Raw genomic sequence first — 17,273 nt, forward strand, 5'->3', positions numbered from 1 at the left:
ATGCAAATAATGTACTGTGAAATAGAAATCATAATCCTACATATACAAAAACTATGACTGTAAGGGCCAAGAAGTCCACAATTTCAATTACCTTCTCACTACCAGAACTTGTACAACTCATTCAGCATCACGCGAACAAAGAGAAAACCAAGATGTAAAAGTTCAAAGAGCAGAACTTTATTTAACAGGCATGTTGAACAGAAAATGAGCCTCTCCAGCTGCCATTCACAGCATTCTGAGCAGAGCCATGGAACAAGACAAGTCCTCTTAAACTTGGAGGCACACTGTCATTGCCATCATAAACTAGTAAGACAAAATGCTGTCATAAACGTGTCCTAACATAGTATGCTGCAATCGCTAGTGCAGGTGTTATCGGTCAGACAAAAAGTCAAAGGAATACAACATTAATAAAGGATAACAACAACAAAAATAAACACCCCAAAACCCAAACTTGATGGATCTATTACTTCGTTTCAAGAAAGTAAGAAAACATTTTATTGCAGCAGTTCTTTCTAAACGCATATGCCAAGATGTCTTCAAAAAAGAGCACCTACAGTTACTTGTCTTGGGTAATTTGTCTACTTGTTACCATGGGCAGCTCACTGTTATGAAAACAAAGATTTATCCCCTTTGCACAGATTCTCATCTTCACCATCACCGGGTGCACAAGTGATGACCATCTCCCAGTGACAAACATCTGCACCTGCCTTCAGAAAAGACGAGAATCAGCAGATCAGATTAGATCAGATTTGTCCTACAAGGAACCAAAGAGTATATTGGAGAGTTATCTATACCCCTCATCACAGTGCTTCAATACTGTCCATCATCCTGCCCAAGAAAATAATATTCTACTGCTGCTAGGCAAAGGAATGGATTCTAACAGAAATGATCTTTACAGAGAGCCATGAAAGCAGGTGGAACTCCTGAAGCCCAATATTTTTGCATAGAATCAAATGCTTTCCAAGAGATAAAGAGATTTTCAGGTAAGACTGTATCTTCATTTAGTGCCAAATTACCATACTTACAGTCCTTCCAAAGAGTGATGGTGATTCAGTTATTTTAGATAGGCTTCTCTCTCCATGGCCGCTTCCATTCGACTCTGTTTTAACCCCTGTGGAACACAATTAAGGTAAAGCTTTTATTTCTTTGTAAAAACAAGACTTTTTTTTCCCAGTTTTTAACAAACTGTTTGGGGAAATGAGACCTCAACAACCTCAGCTGACCAAACACCCAGGCTCACATGACTCCTGCTCCAATGTAAGAATACACGTACAATACAAAATAACCTTAAGTCTAACCATACAACATCACATACATTTCCAGATAGAAACAGCACATACCAGGTAATATCCAGTGTGATAACCACTCATATACCAAGCTATCAACATGCTCCCCAACGCTTCATCATCCTCAGGAGAATCTGGCCCCATAGGTGGTGGGGGAGGAATCAACTAAGAAATCAGAAAGAAAAAAAAACAAGTTGTTTTTGTTTCAGTGAGTTTTATCTCCAGTTACATGGCAACAAATTCTAAACAGTATAAAGCTGAAAACAAGAAATATACCCTCAGTGCATGCTCTGAAATGGAACCAAGCAAAGGAATCTTTAAGAAAACATTTGGTTTCCAAAGTCTGGGAGAAACATGGTTCCCATAGCTTGGCTGTTCAGAAGCTTAATTAAACAGAAATACTTATCTGTATCAATGAAACATCATTACTTAAAAATAAAGGTGTGGTTTCTTGAAATACTCTCTTTGTATTCCTACCAACAGCTTATTATCACAAAAATAAGTAACGATCTGGTTCTGTGCATTAGATCCTTTTGATAGCTGTAATTTAATGCATTACCAAATATCCAGAAAATACAGACTTTAACATAGAAATGAGTTCTGAAGATCAGGACACTCAGTTGGAAAGTCTAAGATCAGAGATATCCATCTTCACTTACCGGTGGTCCTGCTGGAAGGGGGGGCGGCCAGCAAGATAAGAACGGTGGAAGCATTCTGAACTTTGATCCATGCTATATATTGAAATAATTCAACAGTGTGATTAGAAAGAAACTGAAGGTATTAGGATTTTGTGTAACAGAAGCATCTGAAGCAACTCACAAACTAAAGGCAACATACCCCGGCAATTTAATGACTGCAATAAGAGCACACATTTCTGGGGAGCATTCCACAGCTAGAGAAGTAAAACTTACATACACTGTGAGGCAAACAGTGCTGACACAGACTTCTAGTTAACACAAAGTTCTGGCTTTTTGTTTCTTTTAAGTTTTTATAAACAGAAATAAGTGTTTGCACTTATTAAAGACGAGGTCTTACCCTTCCCAGGCCTGGAGGTGGCACAGGAAACCGTGAGTTCTTAGGAGAGAATCTTGTTTTTGTGCAGTTATTTTCATTTTGATGCGAATGGGAAGATTTTTCACTCTCATCTGTTGAACATGGAGTCTCATTCTCATTCTAGAAGACCAAAACATTGTTATGAGATGCACAAAGTAGGAAACTACAGAAAGCAACTGCAGTGTGAAGTATGGGAAGTGCTGCCCACATCCCTCCCTTCATCTAAGCTTCCCAACCCTCCTCAGGGAGCACCTCAATCTTATCTGTTCATCATTTGCAATGTATTTTCTCTCACCCACGAATTTCTTATTCCTGCTTTCTATCATGCACACTTCAGGAAGCAAGGGGAGAGTTATCCTGCCCTGTGTGTGACCCTTTACAATGGAACTGGGTTTCAGTTGTCACATAACCCATCTGGTCGGCGCAGTGATGCCAAAAACACTGAAAAAACACTGTTCACCCCCCCGGGATCCCCCATTGATTTACTGTTCCATCGCCAGCTGGAGGAAGCAGATCAGACAGGTTCTGTTCCTCCTTGTTTCCATATCCAGTGTAAGTAACAACACATGTACCCCTCTTCAAGTTTACGGAGGCAATAGTCGCTGGGTAGACATTACCATCCTCAGACCAAACAGCATTACAGCTGTCACCAACTTTCCACTGCAACAGAAACGAGAAAGACAAGTAAAAACCCGCACCAAAGAATCACATGGAACAAAGACTTCTAAACTACCTTTTTGTCCCAGCCATGAGGACGATGTGTCTTACCCAGGGAGCTTTACCCAGCGATGTAACAGCTCCCTATAACCCAGGTTTATCACACCATTCCCCCCCTGCTCTCTCAAACGTTACTATCAAGGTAGCACCTAAGGGCTCCCGTTGGTACCGTAATAACCCACAAGAAAGACGACCTGTTTCAGCGGCACGGCGCTGCTCTTGTTTCTGTTCCTGTTCTTCTTGCTGTTTTTCCTCTTCATCCCCGGCCACGGCTCCTGTTTGTCTGCATGCTCCGAGCAGTCCCCGTTCTTTAAGGCGTTCTTCAAGAGAGAAAAGCAAAGAATAAAGCAGAGAATAAAGCACAGCTGTGAGCTCCGGGGGGAGGGAATGAACAGGCCCAGCGAGCCGCCCCTCACCTTGAAGGAGGCCACCGCCTTGTCGTACGCCTTGATGAGGGCTGTGTCGTCCCACATGTCGGAGTCGTCACTCTAGGGGTACCACAGAACGCTTTATAAGAGTAAATCTTACTCCCTCCCTCTCCCCCTCGGCCTTCAGCCCACCTGCCCGGCTCCGCGCCGGAACAGCACCCTGCCCGCCATGGCCGACACGCCTCTGCCCGCCGCGCATGCGCACCGCCTACTTCAGGAGGGCGGAGCAATGGCGGCCCCACAATGGCGGCTCCACAGTGTCGGCCCCCCCCCCCACAATCATATTATCAAACAGTACTGCAGATCAGGCGATATTTCATGCAATGTTTTATTGTAAAAATACGATGGGTTTTACAGATTAGACCTCTGTCAGGTTAAGCACGTTTCACTGCTGTGTTCCACTGCAAATGATGTCGGACTTCAGAAGTTAAGACAAGAAAATGGGGTCTCACTGTAGATATAGAAAACTGACTACTGGAACCATTAGTTACACCCTAAATGCAGCAATAGCTGGAGTAAAGCTATTCCTGGGCATAGCAATACCTGCAGTAAAGCTATTCCTAGCCATGACCATGCAGACTATAGTCAGTTTAAAAACAGCATTCCAGACAAATCAGCCTATACTAAACAGGAAACAAACTAATGCTGGTTGAACAAAGCTGCGAGATAAACATTTAACCATTTAGCAAGCAGTTTTATGAACCATCTTCTAGGCCCTTCTACTTGACTGACACGTTTGTTGCTTGCAGAGACTTCCTTTCGTTGGCTGCCTTCTGTTTCTGCTGCATGATTTCAGAGTCTCTGTGAAGACAAAATAAGGTAAGATTACTGATACTGGATTGCTGTTTTTCTAACAAGAGCTTCATACACCTTTTTAGCAGCCCTTTATCGATCCCATCTTGATAAAGAGCATATATTATAAAACACTCAGCCAATATCACATCTTCATCCTGGTCACCTCAGCACCCCACGATGCAGAAATGCCACTAGAGAATTATATAAAATATAATGTAATCCAATGTAATTTTTGAAATAAAGACCACAATGGATCAAACATCTTCAAGAAGGTGTTACATACTATTTCCCTGTTAATACCAGGCAAAAAGCTGCTAAAAAGTAATTCCAGGTCTTGCCAAAGAAAAGTCTATGTCTAGCAGCAGACACAGCAAAACCTATATCCAGGTTTTCTACTTTGAACAGAAGAAATGTACTTAGACCCTATTTCAGCTAAGACAGTGGATGTTTTATGTCTCATTTTTCTTCCCATGTTGCACAATCACTCTAATCAGCAGTGCTGTGGATCTTACCTCTGCTTTCTCTGAGATGCAGACAAGCTATCCTCTTTTCTTTTACCTTTGAGAGTTTCCTGAGTCTTCTTCAGGTTCTTCTGTCGGGCAAGTTCACGCTGATTTCCACCTACAAGACACCATATAGTTTATACAGGTGGTACCACTTTCAAAACACAGTTAGCACGTCCATTACAAAAGCATTAACATTGGGCTCATTTTGCAATTAGCAATGACATTATCCTTTGTCATGGTTTGACATGCAAAAAAAGAGCTTATTCTGGGGAGTGTGCTAATGTCCTGCACAGGGTGGATACCCCTAACACTATGCACATGTGAGGGTGGTTCCATGGTATTCAAAGAATTACTTGAACAAACACTCAGGTAACTTCTTGCCACAGGGTTTTGTTCACATCTTTCCTTCCTCTGCATGCTGTTTTGATTTCATCCCAATCTTCCTCCTTTTATGAGTTTCTACAAACAGGTGATGCCTTACTTTGGCAGCAAGGATGCAGTCATTGTTGGTCTACCTACTTTGCATGTGAGGCGCTGTTAGTCTGTTCAACTTACTCCAACCAAACTTGAACAGACATGAGACATTTCCCATGCTCAAAAATGAAAGCTCAATTTCACCATCATTTCCACTGTACCCCTTTCAGCTTCTCTCCAGTTAAGATGACCTATGCCATCTCTCAATCCCCATGACCAACCTCTCCAAACTTCACCTGCCTGTAATTTCAGGTATACAGAGAAAGAACCGGGTGAAAAAGAACATCTGAAGCTTTACTGTTGATATAATCCACAGCTTTGTACTAACCATACTTGAGGTGGTAAAGGTACCTGCCATGCAACAAGACAAAAGTGTTCCTTCTTCATACCTGTTTGTATAGTCCCTGGCAAGAGGTGCTACATACAACTTCCTGAGGGCTGCTCCTGCTTTTGAAGATGTACTTCACCTGTGAATGACCACCTTTAGCAAAAGCAAAGAGAATTTCTGCTCCATCCTTCTCACAAGCACTCGGTGAGATCCTGTTCCCAGAGTTCTGCCAGCTGAAGTGGTCAATATTTCTTCAGAAACGGAAATGAAATGGCTATCTCTGGCAGTATTGGGAGTTGATTAGAACTTGATGAGTCATAAGCAGATGATACATTCCAGGCTATAAATGGTCCTTCGGTTTTGTAGTGCTTAGTGCATGAATGTCACATGAGCAGATTTGCAGCAAGGTCTTATGTGGGGCCTGAAGAAACTAAATAAATACTTATCACAAAGAAAAAAAGGTGGGAAGTCAAAACACACTGTTTGAGACAAAATCCATACAGCAGTAACCCTCCATCCTTAACCTTACACACTCCCTTCTTCTTCAATCAAGCAGCATCTGCAGTTATTCCATACATGCATGTATGATCTTCTAAGACTATGTGGCCCTATAACTTCACCTGACATGATGATTGAGCATTCCTATCCCTTAAGAGATGGTGCTGTTTTATGAATTCTATATATCAATCTAAATCTTCCAAGAAAGGAAGCCAATTCCACTTCCTATAATGAGAAATTCACATGATTTCCAACAGAAGAACAGTACATCCTTCCTGCCAATACCTGTGCCCTAATAGCTCATCCTGGTCTGCTTCTGCAAGGCACACAGCCTTAGTTCTTCCCATCTGTGCTCTTCCATTTCCAAGATCCAGCTGTCTCTTAATACAAAGTTAAGCAGAAACTTCTGTGCAGCACTGGAACAAGCTGCTATCATTCCTCCTGGACAGAGGCCAAAGAGAATGGCAGTAAGGATGGAGTACAGATGCCATGGCCCCAGAGGACCTTCTGAGCAGCAAAGAATCTCATCATGTGTCAGATCTCCAGCGCCACCGTGTTCCAAGATCAGAATGCTGAAGTAAACAGAGCAGTATCATACAAGGACAAAGGAAGATGGTTACCAGAAAGAAGAAAAGCGTTCATCATTTCAACCAGTCATCAACATCTTGACAGATTTATTGCACTTCTGGGCACCTTGTGTGTTTGCTGTTTCAATTTGGTAGTACAAGAACTACCACGAATTTATGAATTCAGAAGCACAGTTTCTAATTAGCAGTGTAGTCTCATCCTAATTTACCATCTGAACATTTGAAATGAGAGTTTAGCCCACATGTGACTGATACCAAAGGTCTGAACTCCAGACATATACACTAAAGCTGAGAGCAAACAGCAAGGCAGCATGCCACAGCAGCTGTCCCTTTAGCATCCCAGCACTGTACTGAGCTAAAATGCCTTACAGTAAAACACTATAGCTCTGTTATCTTTGTCTGCAGGACATTGTGCTCGTCTTTAATCCTTAACATATAGTTAACTTCTAAGAGCTGGAAAAACAAAGGAAAAAGCATAAAAAGCCTTCCACTTTATGAAACTGAAGATCTGATGTGTGCATGGGCTGTTTGTGATCCAGGTCATCACTTGCAGAACATTCAGAGCTACATCTCTGCTGTTCACCCAGCACTGTTAATGCCTTTTCACCTTACGTTCCTGTGCTGCCAAATACAACCTCACCAACGCGGTTAACACTCTCAACACGGTTTATCGCAGCACAAACACAACACAAAGGCGCAGTTCCGTATCCGCCATCACCTGACAGCCCTGTACCCGCAGCCCGGGGGCAGCCGGGCCTTGAGCCCGAGGAACGAACCACCGCACAGCAGCTCAGCTCGGCGTTAACGTCCCACCCCGCCCGGCTCCACAGCCCCCAATGTAACTTACGGGTCATGGCGAGATGCTCGTATCGCACAACGCCACCGACACCACGGCACCAACTAGAACCTTCTGCCGGCCCGCCCACTGCTGGCTCTTTTTATGGAGCTCTACCGGCCCATACGTCACACTGCTCGGGCTGGGGGGCGGGCACGGGGTGACGGAGCGCTTCACTACGCCGTGAGGAGGAAGAGGATGAAGAGGAGGGGCAGGAGGATGAGGAGGAGGAGCCCCTTGTATTGCAGCTCTCCACCCATGCGTCGCGCTGTGATAACGTCAGCCCCGCGCCGCTGTCTGTGTGAGCCGGCCCGTCCGCGCTGCCCATCTCCATCACCTCGTCATGTTCCGCCGAGCCCGCCTCGCAGTGCGGCCCAACGTGCGGCCCGCAGGGAAGGCTGCGGCCGGGGCGGCGGACACGGAGCCGCAGGGCTCCTCCACGGCTCCTAAGGATGAGGCTGCGGCGGCCGACAGCCTCCCGGCCGAGCACCGGGCCCACAGGTGGGTTCCGTGGGGCTCCGGGTTCTGGCGGTGCCGGTGCCGGCAGGGCGGGGTGGGCCGGGTGAGCACAGCCACCCCTGTGGGCTGAGTAGCGCTGTGTGCTGTGTGACTCGGCAATATCACCATGCCGGAACGCTATGACTGTTCTTCGGGATGCTTTAGTATCATGAATGGTTTCCGTACCCGGTGAGGTTGGGCTGAGGAACAGCTCTCTACAGCTGTCTCCATTCTAACTGCCCTTCAGAACAACCTTCCCACATGGCTGGCTTGGCCTATTGCATGACTATTTTCTTTTAAAAGCAATCAAAACCTTAGAATCTGTCCTTTACGACATTAAATGGTGTGTTTGTTACGACTTCCATTTGCTTTGACTATAAATGCAAGTATTTAGCCAGGTTTACCAGATATTGATGGTGGAAGAAGGGCTAAGCTTACCAGATATTGATGGTGGAAGAAGNTTACCAGATATTGATGGTGGAAGAAGGGCTAAGCTTACCAGATATTGATGGTGGAAGAAGAGCTAAGCTTACCAGATATTGATGGTGGAAGAAGGGCTAAGCTTACCAGATATTGATGGTGGAAGAAGNGCTAAGCTTACCAGATATTGATGGTGGAAGAAGGGCTAAGCTTACCAGATATTGATGGTGGAAGAAGGGAGTGCCCAGCCTGCAGGTATTGGGAGACTGGGGGGAAATTCAGGCAGTAGAGGCTCAGGTGAGAGCTGCCACCTTCTTTCCCACATCTGCTCTTCCCCAGTTCCAGTTCCACTGAATTCGTGAAGCTTCCATTTGGTTTTGAAGGCTTCCACTAAGCAAATAGGAGAGGGCAGCCCCAGGGATTGACTGCAGTGTAAGCATTTATTGGATTCATAGAAAGCTGTTCCTATAGATGATGTGTTTTAAAGGTTGGCTGCCTGGGTGCCTCTGGAGATAGAAGGACATGTGCTCAGTTTGATCTGAGTTTTAGGAATCGGGGGGATACTACAGAATGTCGGTTTTTGTGCTCTGAAAAAAAATTAATGGCAAACATGGACATCTTATCTATTTTCTTGCCCCACCCAGAGCATTCTGTCCTATCCTCTGCAGTCTGTCCCTGTACTGTTTTTCCTGTTTTCTGATCCCTGAGCTGGTTTTGGTGATTATCAGGGAAGAGAAAATTCCCTCAGCATAAAATTTAAAGTTATTTCTAATGTGGTCTCTGCTGATACTGTGGGCTGACTTCAGTAGGCAGCTCAGCCCCACACAGCTGAGAGAAAATGGGAAAGGTAAAAGAGAGAAAATGCGTGGGTTCAGATAAAGGCACTTCAGTATGCAAAGCAGAAACTGCACATGCAACTAAATCAAACCAAAGAGTTCGTTTACTTCTTCCCCTCGAGGGTCTTTTCCAGGAAAGCAGGGCCCATCACACATAATGTTTTTTCCCATTAAAGGATGTATACTAACATGCTGAGAGGTTATTTGGAGAACTTCTTCTTTTCATTTATTCCTCCAAAGGCATTTGCTTCTGAGTACTTTTGGAGTTGGGTAATTAAAGCATAGGTGTGGTCGGTGGTACAGAAACAAGAAAGACATGTGAAGTTAAAAAGCTCTTTATGACTCAGTTGTAATTCTGCTGCAGCTTTACTGTGAGAAGCAGCCAAGGAGATGAATACTAGAATTGTTCACAGGTTTTAAGATAATAGTGATGAATTATTTTGCTTGCGCTTTGAAAATTATTCATATGTAAGAGATTAAAACTGTACCTAAATAAGAAAGTCTCCAAGGAAGGCTGCCCCCTGACGTCCATTTTTTATGCATTCACTCCTTAAACGATTCATGCTTTAAAAGAGAAATTAAGATCACAGATAAGATTGTATCTAATTATATTAGGGGAATGCATGAATTCCAGTGAAAAATCATAAAGCTACTTGTGCGTACCTTTAAAAGCATTTTAATAATTTGTAACACATGATGTGGATGTGGAATACTTTCTTTACATACATCTGTTAACTTTATTGTACCTTGAAATACGGTATTTTCAACAAGAGATCGGAGCCTCCAAACAGAGGGGCAAAAGAGAAAGGTGTGTATTTAGCATTGTTGGTCAACTAATTTTGTAGCATTAATACTTAGTATTTGAAAATATGCCATTTTTTATATCTATTAGTTTGAGGAAGTGGCAGGTGTTGTACAGATCATTTGTGGCTTATTGTATACAGTTATATTTTCCTGTACTATGTTTATACTTCTTGGTGCATTAGCATGTTTTGATAGCAAGCGTTGTAAATCTGTTACCATATTTCAGACTAATCTCTTATATTTTCCAGTGATGAGAAGACTGACAGCTCAAGTGGTGCTGGAGAAGCTAGTAAACCTACAGACATGCCCACGCAGAGAAGAAAACGAATTTCCACTATGCCCAATCTTGTCAAACCCAGAGCTGGGCCTTCATCTGATCTGCATACTGCATCAAAACCACAACGGCGAGCATCACAGGCTCCTGATGGCAGTGCTTCCTTTCAGAAGGATTCTCCCCCATCAGAGAGAAGTCATGTTGAAAGTTCTTCAAAGTCTCCCATGCTACGTGAAAAGAAAACACCTGTGCCACAAGTGCCACAGTTTTCCCCACTAAAAAAATCAATGAACAAAGAGCAAACTGTTGCTGCTCAAAAAAATGATGATACCTTAAAAAATTTACCCTCCCCACTTAAGGAAAGACCAACACAGGAAACGTCAGTGGCACAGGAGGAAAAGCTACCTCCAAAACCATCTCCTGTGAAAGAGAAACGAATATGTTCTGACCGTGAAAGGATCCTCAAAGCTCGGAAGTTAAGAGAAATGCTTAAAGAAGAGCTGAAGAAAGAGCGGATGGTAAGCCTCTACCTTGGGATTTGGGATTTCTTGCATCTTTTAGACCTTCACAAACTGAGTTATGTGGCTTAGCTCTGCCAAGCATTGAATATCTCTGAGAGGGTAAATCTCTTAAGGGATATGTAGTCTCCACTCTGATAAATATACTCTTTTCATAAACTAACCAGTTCAGTGTGAAAAGAACAAAAAAACAACCCTCAAATCCCACCAACAAAATAACAAACTTCATTTTACTAGGGTACGTAACAAACAAATGCTATATATGAAATGAAAAGTACTTCCTTGTTGAAATTAAGTTTTTTGTTTTTATACAGAAAGAGTTGAAACACAGGCCTCCAATAATTGAAGGATGTTCTCCACCAGATCGCTCTAAAATGACCATGAGAGACTTGATATACTACCTACCAGAAAACAATCCAATGAAGTAAGTGTGGCTTTTTTCCTTCCTGGGTTGAATGATTCTTTTTCTGTTTAATGATTATGAGGAGAATTCTCAAATCTGGAGTGTTAGCACAGATGCAGTATTATTATAATGGCAACAAAAGCTTCTAAGCACTTTCATATAGAAATTAGATGTAATGACTGGTTATAGCCCATTCATCTGTCTCCTGCTCCAATCATATGCATTTCACCATCCTTATTCCATACTGATCCATCAGGATCACTGTTTCTCCCTCCCTTGGACCCCTCACTTAAATATATCACAATAAATTTACATAGTTGTGCAACCTTCTGAATGCATTATGTAAAAGACAGTCACCCTCACTTGAGAAGTGAGTCCACATGAACCTAGTGAGATTCAGTACGGCAAAATGTTGCTTTTGGTTGGGGGGGGCAATCCTGTATATGTGTACAGATGGGGAGAATAATTACAAAATGGAAGAGGTTGGAAGGGGCTTTGCAGTTCCAGCCCCCCTGCTGTGGGCAGGGTTACCACCCATTAGATCAGGCTGCTCTGGGCAAGTTCAGATATAGAAAGAGTTGAAAATCAGAGTTTATGTTTTGTTGCTTGTTTATGCATTATCCAGTGAAAGTGGGTTTGAGGGAATGAAGCAGAAATATATCAGTATAAACTGGCGTCTCTTAAAAATTCTAGGTCTTCGTTAGCAGAAGAGAAGAGGACAGAAAAGAGTTCTACTCTGGGTCAAATGAAAGAGTAAGTCTTAGAGATGAAGGTACTTAGATTAAAAAAAAAAGTCGTCTGATATTGGAAAATAGAATGTGTAAATGTAGTAGTATTAATAACATTACATCTTCATTTACTGTTTCAATATCATAGCCCTTCTTTAAAACAAGCTGTGAGAGTGTTTTGTAAAAGACCCTCTTGCTTTTCATATTACAATTTTGAACTTGTCCATCACACAACAGAATGAAAAGCAGATTTCAGAGTCTGCATGAGCTTGACATGTTTATGGGTTGTATTTTAAGTGGTTAATTAAATTGTTGAGCATTTGGCCTACAGAGCAACAATTTGGTGGAGTGCTACCAAAAGTCATACAACTTTTCTATTTAATATTGTAGACAGGAAGAGAAAAGTACTCCCGATCATGAAGAGGAAGATGAGGAGGAGGCAGAGAATGAGGAGGAAGGTCAGGATGGTCCACTTCTAGTTCCTCGTGTGAAAGTAGCCGAAGATGGTTCAATTATTCTGGATGAAGAGAGGTAAGTTCTGTGTTTGACTCGTGGACAACAGGTGCTAGATGCTTCTTTTTTTTGTAGATAGGATTGTTGTTTGAGTGAGGGAGACCCAAGCGTATGATGTGATGAGAGTTGAGCTGTGCTAATATAGAGGACAGTGCAAATATACAGCAATATATGAGCAACAATTATTTGTGTCTCAGTAGTGGCAAACTTCCTCTGAAAAACACGTTTTGAGGAAGGAGATAGCAAGGAAGATGTCATGCTTTGTAAGAGGGCTGAATGTTTGTTAAGGTGATTTTAATTTTAAAAGATATTTTAATTATCTGTCTTTGTACTATATCTAATAAAAAGGGAAAACCAAATTTGCTTGCACAGTCTGAGTAATCTAATGCTTTTTACCACATTCTTCCATTAAAATAAACAGTAAGGTAGTTACAGTGGATAACAATGCATCCTGACTTATGGCAGGAAAAGTCTAAGTAGTTGGCCTTTAAATGTTATATGTGTATCTTGCTTGTCAAATGCCTTTTGTCTTTGCTTTTGTAGTTTAACTGTAGAAGTTCTAAGAACAAAAGGTCCCTGTGTTGTAGAAGAAAATGATCCTATTTTTGAACGTGGCTCTACAACTACATATTCCAGCTTCAGGAAAAGCTTTTATACCAAACCATGGTCAAATAAAGGTGGGTGTACCTTTGGTTTCATGTTTTGCATCAGCACAAAGATGTTTTCCACCAGTGCTTTATGCTTAACAAATTTTATTCCCAGTGAAGTTTATGGATCTGCTTAAGCCTGACATTCCACACCTAAGTTCTTTAAACAAGCAGAGCTCTGATTTTTGTCTGTGAAAATAGGAATGTTTAAAGAAATCCAGTGCATTTTGTAGGATACTCATGACTATTTCTGTTATGGAAATTTAGATACCATGGAAATGCTTGCCTTTTTCAGATGGGTAATTTTGGCTTGGGTTATCAAGATATCTGAGCTCAGTATGGAACAGGTAGCCTTTCTTAGCAACTCTTCTAATGGGTTCTTCCAGCATGGGCGGAAATAAGTTGTTTCTACATTATATTTTTCTAATGCATACAGAAGATATGTTTTTCTGTTTTGTTGTTTTTCTGTTATAACTAGCTCTGTTGTTATAACAGAATCATGGCTGATCATGGCTGACAGCACTGTGCAAAACTTCTTATCATTTTTTAATAACTCATATGGAAAAGTTAGCTTCAGAATATACTGTGCTGCTCTTGGGATGGGCTATTACCCTATTTACAAGGAATAGTAACAGTGTGTTTTAGGTGTTATTTGCCTGGTTCCTGTTTGAGGTTGTGTTCATAATAACAGTAATCACTAGCACTTTGAAATGAGTTAACTTTTATTTACTAGCTATCTACAGAACATATTTAATATTGTGCAGTTATGTGTATGTATAGCTATGTATCTTTTCCTTCTTCCCCAGAAACAGACATGTTCTTTTTAGCTATCAGTATGGTTGGAACGGACTTCTCCTTGATTGGACAATTGTTTCCTCACAGAGCCAGAGCAGAAATTAAGGTATAGGTTAAAGCACTTAATGCAACAATTACGCATCTTGTTTCAATTTTCTATTCCTATTATTCTGTTACTATGATTCCTATTAGTACTGATCACATTAGTGCTAATCGTCTCTGTAGAAATTATATTTTAATGTTTCCAGGAGATAAGAATCTCAATTATGAATATACTGACATGAATTCTGAACAGAATATCTTCTAAATCTTACCTATTTGAGCACAGTTTGCCTTGTCTTTATTTTTAATTGAAAAGACTAATGAACATAACAATGAGGTTCTTCTATGGTGCCTTTGTATTTGTCCTCTAGGATTTCAAACTCTGCCTGGATTAGAAATAAGAAAAAAAGATGTTGAAAAGAATTATAAACTGAGTGATGATATGTATTGCTGATGGTAAAAACAAATGTGGTTTTGACATTTAAAAGCAGGTGGCAAATTCGTGTTCTGTGAGCATGTTTGCAAGTGTTTACAGCTTTGGTTTGTAGAAAATTCTGTTGCATTGAAGAAGGCTCATATTGATCTGTTATGCAACAAGATATGGTACAGCACTTCTTGCTTACTGAAAAAGGCAATGCCATTTTAAAATTTTTTTTTTAGAACAAGTTCAAACGTGAGGAAAAAGCAAATGGATGGCGGATAGACAAGGCTTTCAGTAAGTAAAGCATACCCCACCCTACTGTAAGTCGGTTAACTAGCAGTTATCTTCTTTCACTGTCAGTTTTTGCTCTGCTTAAGCTGACTATGTGACTAAGCTTCTTGATCATAGCTGAGTTTAGAAGTTGAGTTTAGGTTTCTTATGAAAAGTTTGGTTGACAGTAAAGTCTTTGGGGTTTAATTTCTTGCTTTTCTGTGTATTTAGTATTTTACATTAATATAATTTTTCCACATATATTCAGTTAATCATTCTGGTCCTATTTATCAGAGTTACTACTTGTAAACTGTTTTGAGAATCTTTAAATCCCTTGTATATTGTTTCACTGAGAGACTAAGTCTTGAATTAGCATGTGTTCTGCTCATAAAGAAGCAAAATAGCTTCTGACAGGTTTTTGGTGATGCCAGGCAATGCATTTGCAGGTAGGCCAGTAGTCATAAACAGAAAGAAATGCAGAGCACACCCAGGGTGAATGGGCGCTCTGGCTATACAATTATTTTTGTTTTTATTTTTATTACATAACCTCTGTTTTTTTTATTATCATAATATATTAATTAGTATTTCACAAAGGACAAAAAATTCTCACCTTTGATTTTATGTATTTTTTTTCCTATTTTATTGCTTAAATCCGAAAGAAGAAAAGCGGCCCTTTGATTTTGAATTGTTCGCCCAGCTTCTTGAGAAGGTCTTGGCAGATGAGGAAAAGAGGAGGCAGAAGACTGTGAAGAGCCAGAAGCCAAAGGAAAAGAAGCCACCGAGGCCTAGGAAGAAGCCTAAAGGTATTTCAAAGGAACGTGTGAGCATTACAGGCCAATGGGTATTAAGATGTTGCCAGCAGAAGTAAAATCCTGTAGAGAATTTCTGTCTTCCCTTTTCTAGACATAATGAGAGAATCCTGGCTTTATAGTATAATTCTTCTTTAGGTGTAGCTTGTTAATAAGTCAGAGAGTCATTGAGGTTGGAAAAATCCTTCCAATCTAGACCTCCCCTGTGCAAGTTAAGACAATTTATTTGTGTCCTATCTTAATAATTGGTAGCAGCCCATTTCTTGAGGTACATTTTCTCTGGGCAGGAGAGACCACCTAGTGGGTATTAAAGTTGAATGTAGAAACGGTGTCTGACGTATTCGCCAATTAACCCGACTTATCCCGGGAACCTCGACTGTCCTGGGGAGAGACACAAACATGGATGCCATGATGTCTTCTCTCAATTTATTGCTGCATCACACTCCTTATATACCATCCTAAAGCCCACGCAGACACGTACACCTGCTATGCAAAACCTGATGCACGCGAGAGAACCTGTACACACACCTACCTAAACCGCCCGCCCACTAACTCTTAACCTACAGGCCTAACTCAGCTATTTTAGAACACTCCATCTATTCAGAACTACTGTATGCACTCATAAATCCTTACAAAGACAGCTCAGTACTCCAGCATCTCCCCCCTTTGCTAATGTGATGTTTCAGAATCACACCTTGATAGTGGTTGATAGTCATCTCCATGTGGTGCATTTAAAACTAAATTAACTGTGAGAAGGCAATTAACTGCCTGATCCAAAACATGGTGAACAATATGAACTATAACAAGAATCAAACACACAGCAAGCAGGATAACTACTAAAGCAGTCACACAAATTGGAAAAGAAACCCCAGTCCTTGTCCTTGATTATCTGGAACGTTGAATCAGCTTTGTCCTTCACCTCCTGTTGGATCTCGCTTATGGCCGAAGCTGCATTCACACTGAAGTCAAGACAGCAGAATCCTTTCAGGCCTAGGTGTTGTTCCATCTCAGCACAACCTAGACCAGTCCAGTGAGCAGAAAGTCCACCGCCATATTAGTCTGAGTCAGTCCAGTGTCAATGGAACTCAGTGTATCAGCTATATCAGTCAGTGCATGGGAAGTGCGATTTGTATTCTGCCAGCAAGCAAGCTGTGCAGTCACGCATGTATTACGAAGATAGTACCTAGGACAGGCCCACTTCCAGCAGCAGGAACAGAAGTAGAGGCAGCAGCAGCTGGCAACCACAGCCAGACCAGACGGGCAAGAATCCACTGGGTATCCACAAGCATACCCTCGACCCCATGTGAGAAGATCTATAGGTGTCATTTAGAAGATTCGAGCATCCAACACCAGAACCCCAAGAAGATACACCAGAGCTGCTGGCTAGTTGAGCACTACCAGCACCTATTGCAATATTGTAGTCAGATCACCCTTGGCAGATCACTCTTGTCTCCCCCTTCCTTTAACCACGTTAGCCGTAATTTCAGTGTCTGATTAATGCGTTTGATGATCACTTGGTCGGTACTGTTGTGCAGGATACTAAGCATAGACCAACCATATGACGTAGCCCTTAACTCCTATTATAGCAGAATTAGGATTTAATGATAGTATCATCAATTCTGGTATCCACTAAGCATGGTAACAATGGTTTGGTGGTTTTTTTTGGATTTTTTTTTTTTTTTTTTGGTCATGTCCTAAATCCACCAATTTGGTCCTTGATGCCAGGTCCAGTCAAAGAATGAAAAGCAATTAATCATTTGCCATGTAGAAATAAAGCAGAGGGTGAGG

General features: G+C 41.6%; 3 protein-coding genes across 11 annotated transcripts in view; 1 reads left to right on the forward strand and 2 right to left on the reverse strand.

Annotated features, from left to right (window-relative positions):
• Positions 1-155: 155 nt before the first annotated feature.
• On the reverse strand, positions 156-3,735 carry LOC107306659 (survival motor neuron protein-like). Of its 2 annotated transcripts, none has more exons than XM_015849978.2 (9): positions 3,617-3,735; positions 3,473-3,544; positions 3,251-3,376; positions 2,826-2,999; positions 2,322-2,459; positions 1,946-2,017; positions 1,341-1,451; positions 1,026-1,111; positions 156-703 (listed from the first exon to the last, which is right to left on the reverse strand). In XM_015849978.2, exons 1-8 carry the CDS (start codon positions 3,653-3,655, stop codon positions 1,055-1,057), a joined length of 789 nt encoding a protein of 262 aa, XP_015705464.1. In that variant the 5' UTR covers positions 3,656-3,735; the 3' UTR covers positions 156-703; positions 1,026-1,054. The 2 variants fall into 2 exon arrangements, with proteins under 2 accessions (XP_015705464.1, XP_015705463.1); XM_015849977.2 differs by having other exon boundaries at positions 156-707.
• A 61-nt stretch (positions 3,736-3,796) lies between these two features.
• LOC107306660 (small EDRK-rich factor 1-like) lies at positions 3,797-7,645 on the reverse strand. Its single transcript, XM_015849979.2, has 3 exons — positions 7,520-7,645; positions 4,792-4,900; positions 3,797-4,285 (listed from the first exon to the last, which is right to left on the reverse strand). Exons 1-3 carry the CDS (start codon positions 7,524-7,526, stop codon positions 4,204-4,206), a joined length of 198 nt encoding a protein of 65 aa, XP_015705465.1. The 5' UTR covers positions 7,527-7,645; the 3' UTR covers positions 3,797-4,203.
• Positions 7,646-7,786: 141 nt separating this feature from the next.
• Positions 7,787-17,273, forward strand: part of BDP1 (B double prime 1, subunit of RNA polymerase III transcription initiation factor IIIB) — a 44,070-nt gene continuing 34,583 nt past the window's right edge. For 7 of the 8 annotated variants that reach the window (XM_015849967.2, XM_015849971.2, XM_015849969.2 and 4 more), the window contains exons 1-9: positions 7,787-8,008; positions 10,314-10,857; positions 11,172-11,281; positions 11,954-12,013; positions 12,379-12,519; positions 13,045-13,178; positions 13,955-14,049; positions 14,646-14,700; positions 15,336-15,479. In XM_015849967.2, the coding sequence (XP_015705453.1) occupies positions 7,851-8,008; positions 10,314-10,857; positions 11,172-11,281; positions 11,954-12,013; positions 12,379-12,519; positions 13,045-13,178; positions 13,955-14,049; positions 14,646-14,700; positions 15,336-15,479 (1,441 nt within the window). In that variant the 5' untranslated portion in view covers positions 7,787-7,850. The remainder of the gene's footprint in view (positions 8,009-10,313; positions 10,858-11,171; positions 11,282-11,953; positions 12,014-12,378; positions 12,520-13,044; positions 13,179-13,954; positions 14,050-14,645; positions 14,701-15,335; positions 15,480-17,273) is intronic. The other variant, XM_032441489.1, reaches the window with a different exon arrangement.

The sequence above is a fragment of the Coturnix japonica genome, chromosome Z, assembly GCF_001577835.2.
Source record: "Coturnix japonica isolate 7356 chromosome Z, Coturnix japonica 2.1, whole genome shotgun sequence".
NCBI lineage: Eukaryota > Metazoa > Chordata > Aves > Galliformes > Phasianidae > Coturnix > Coturnix japonica.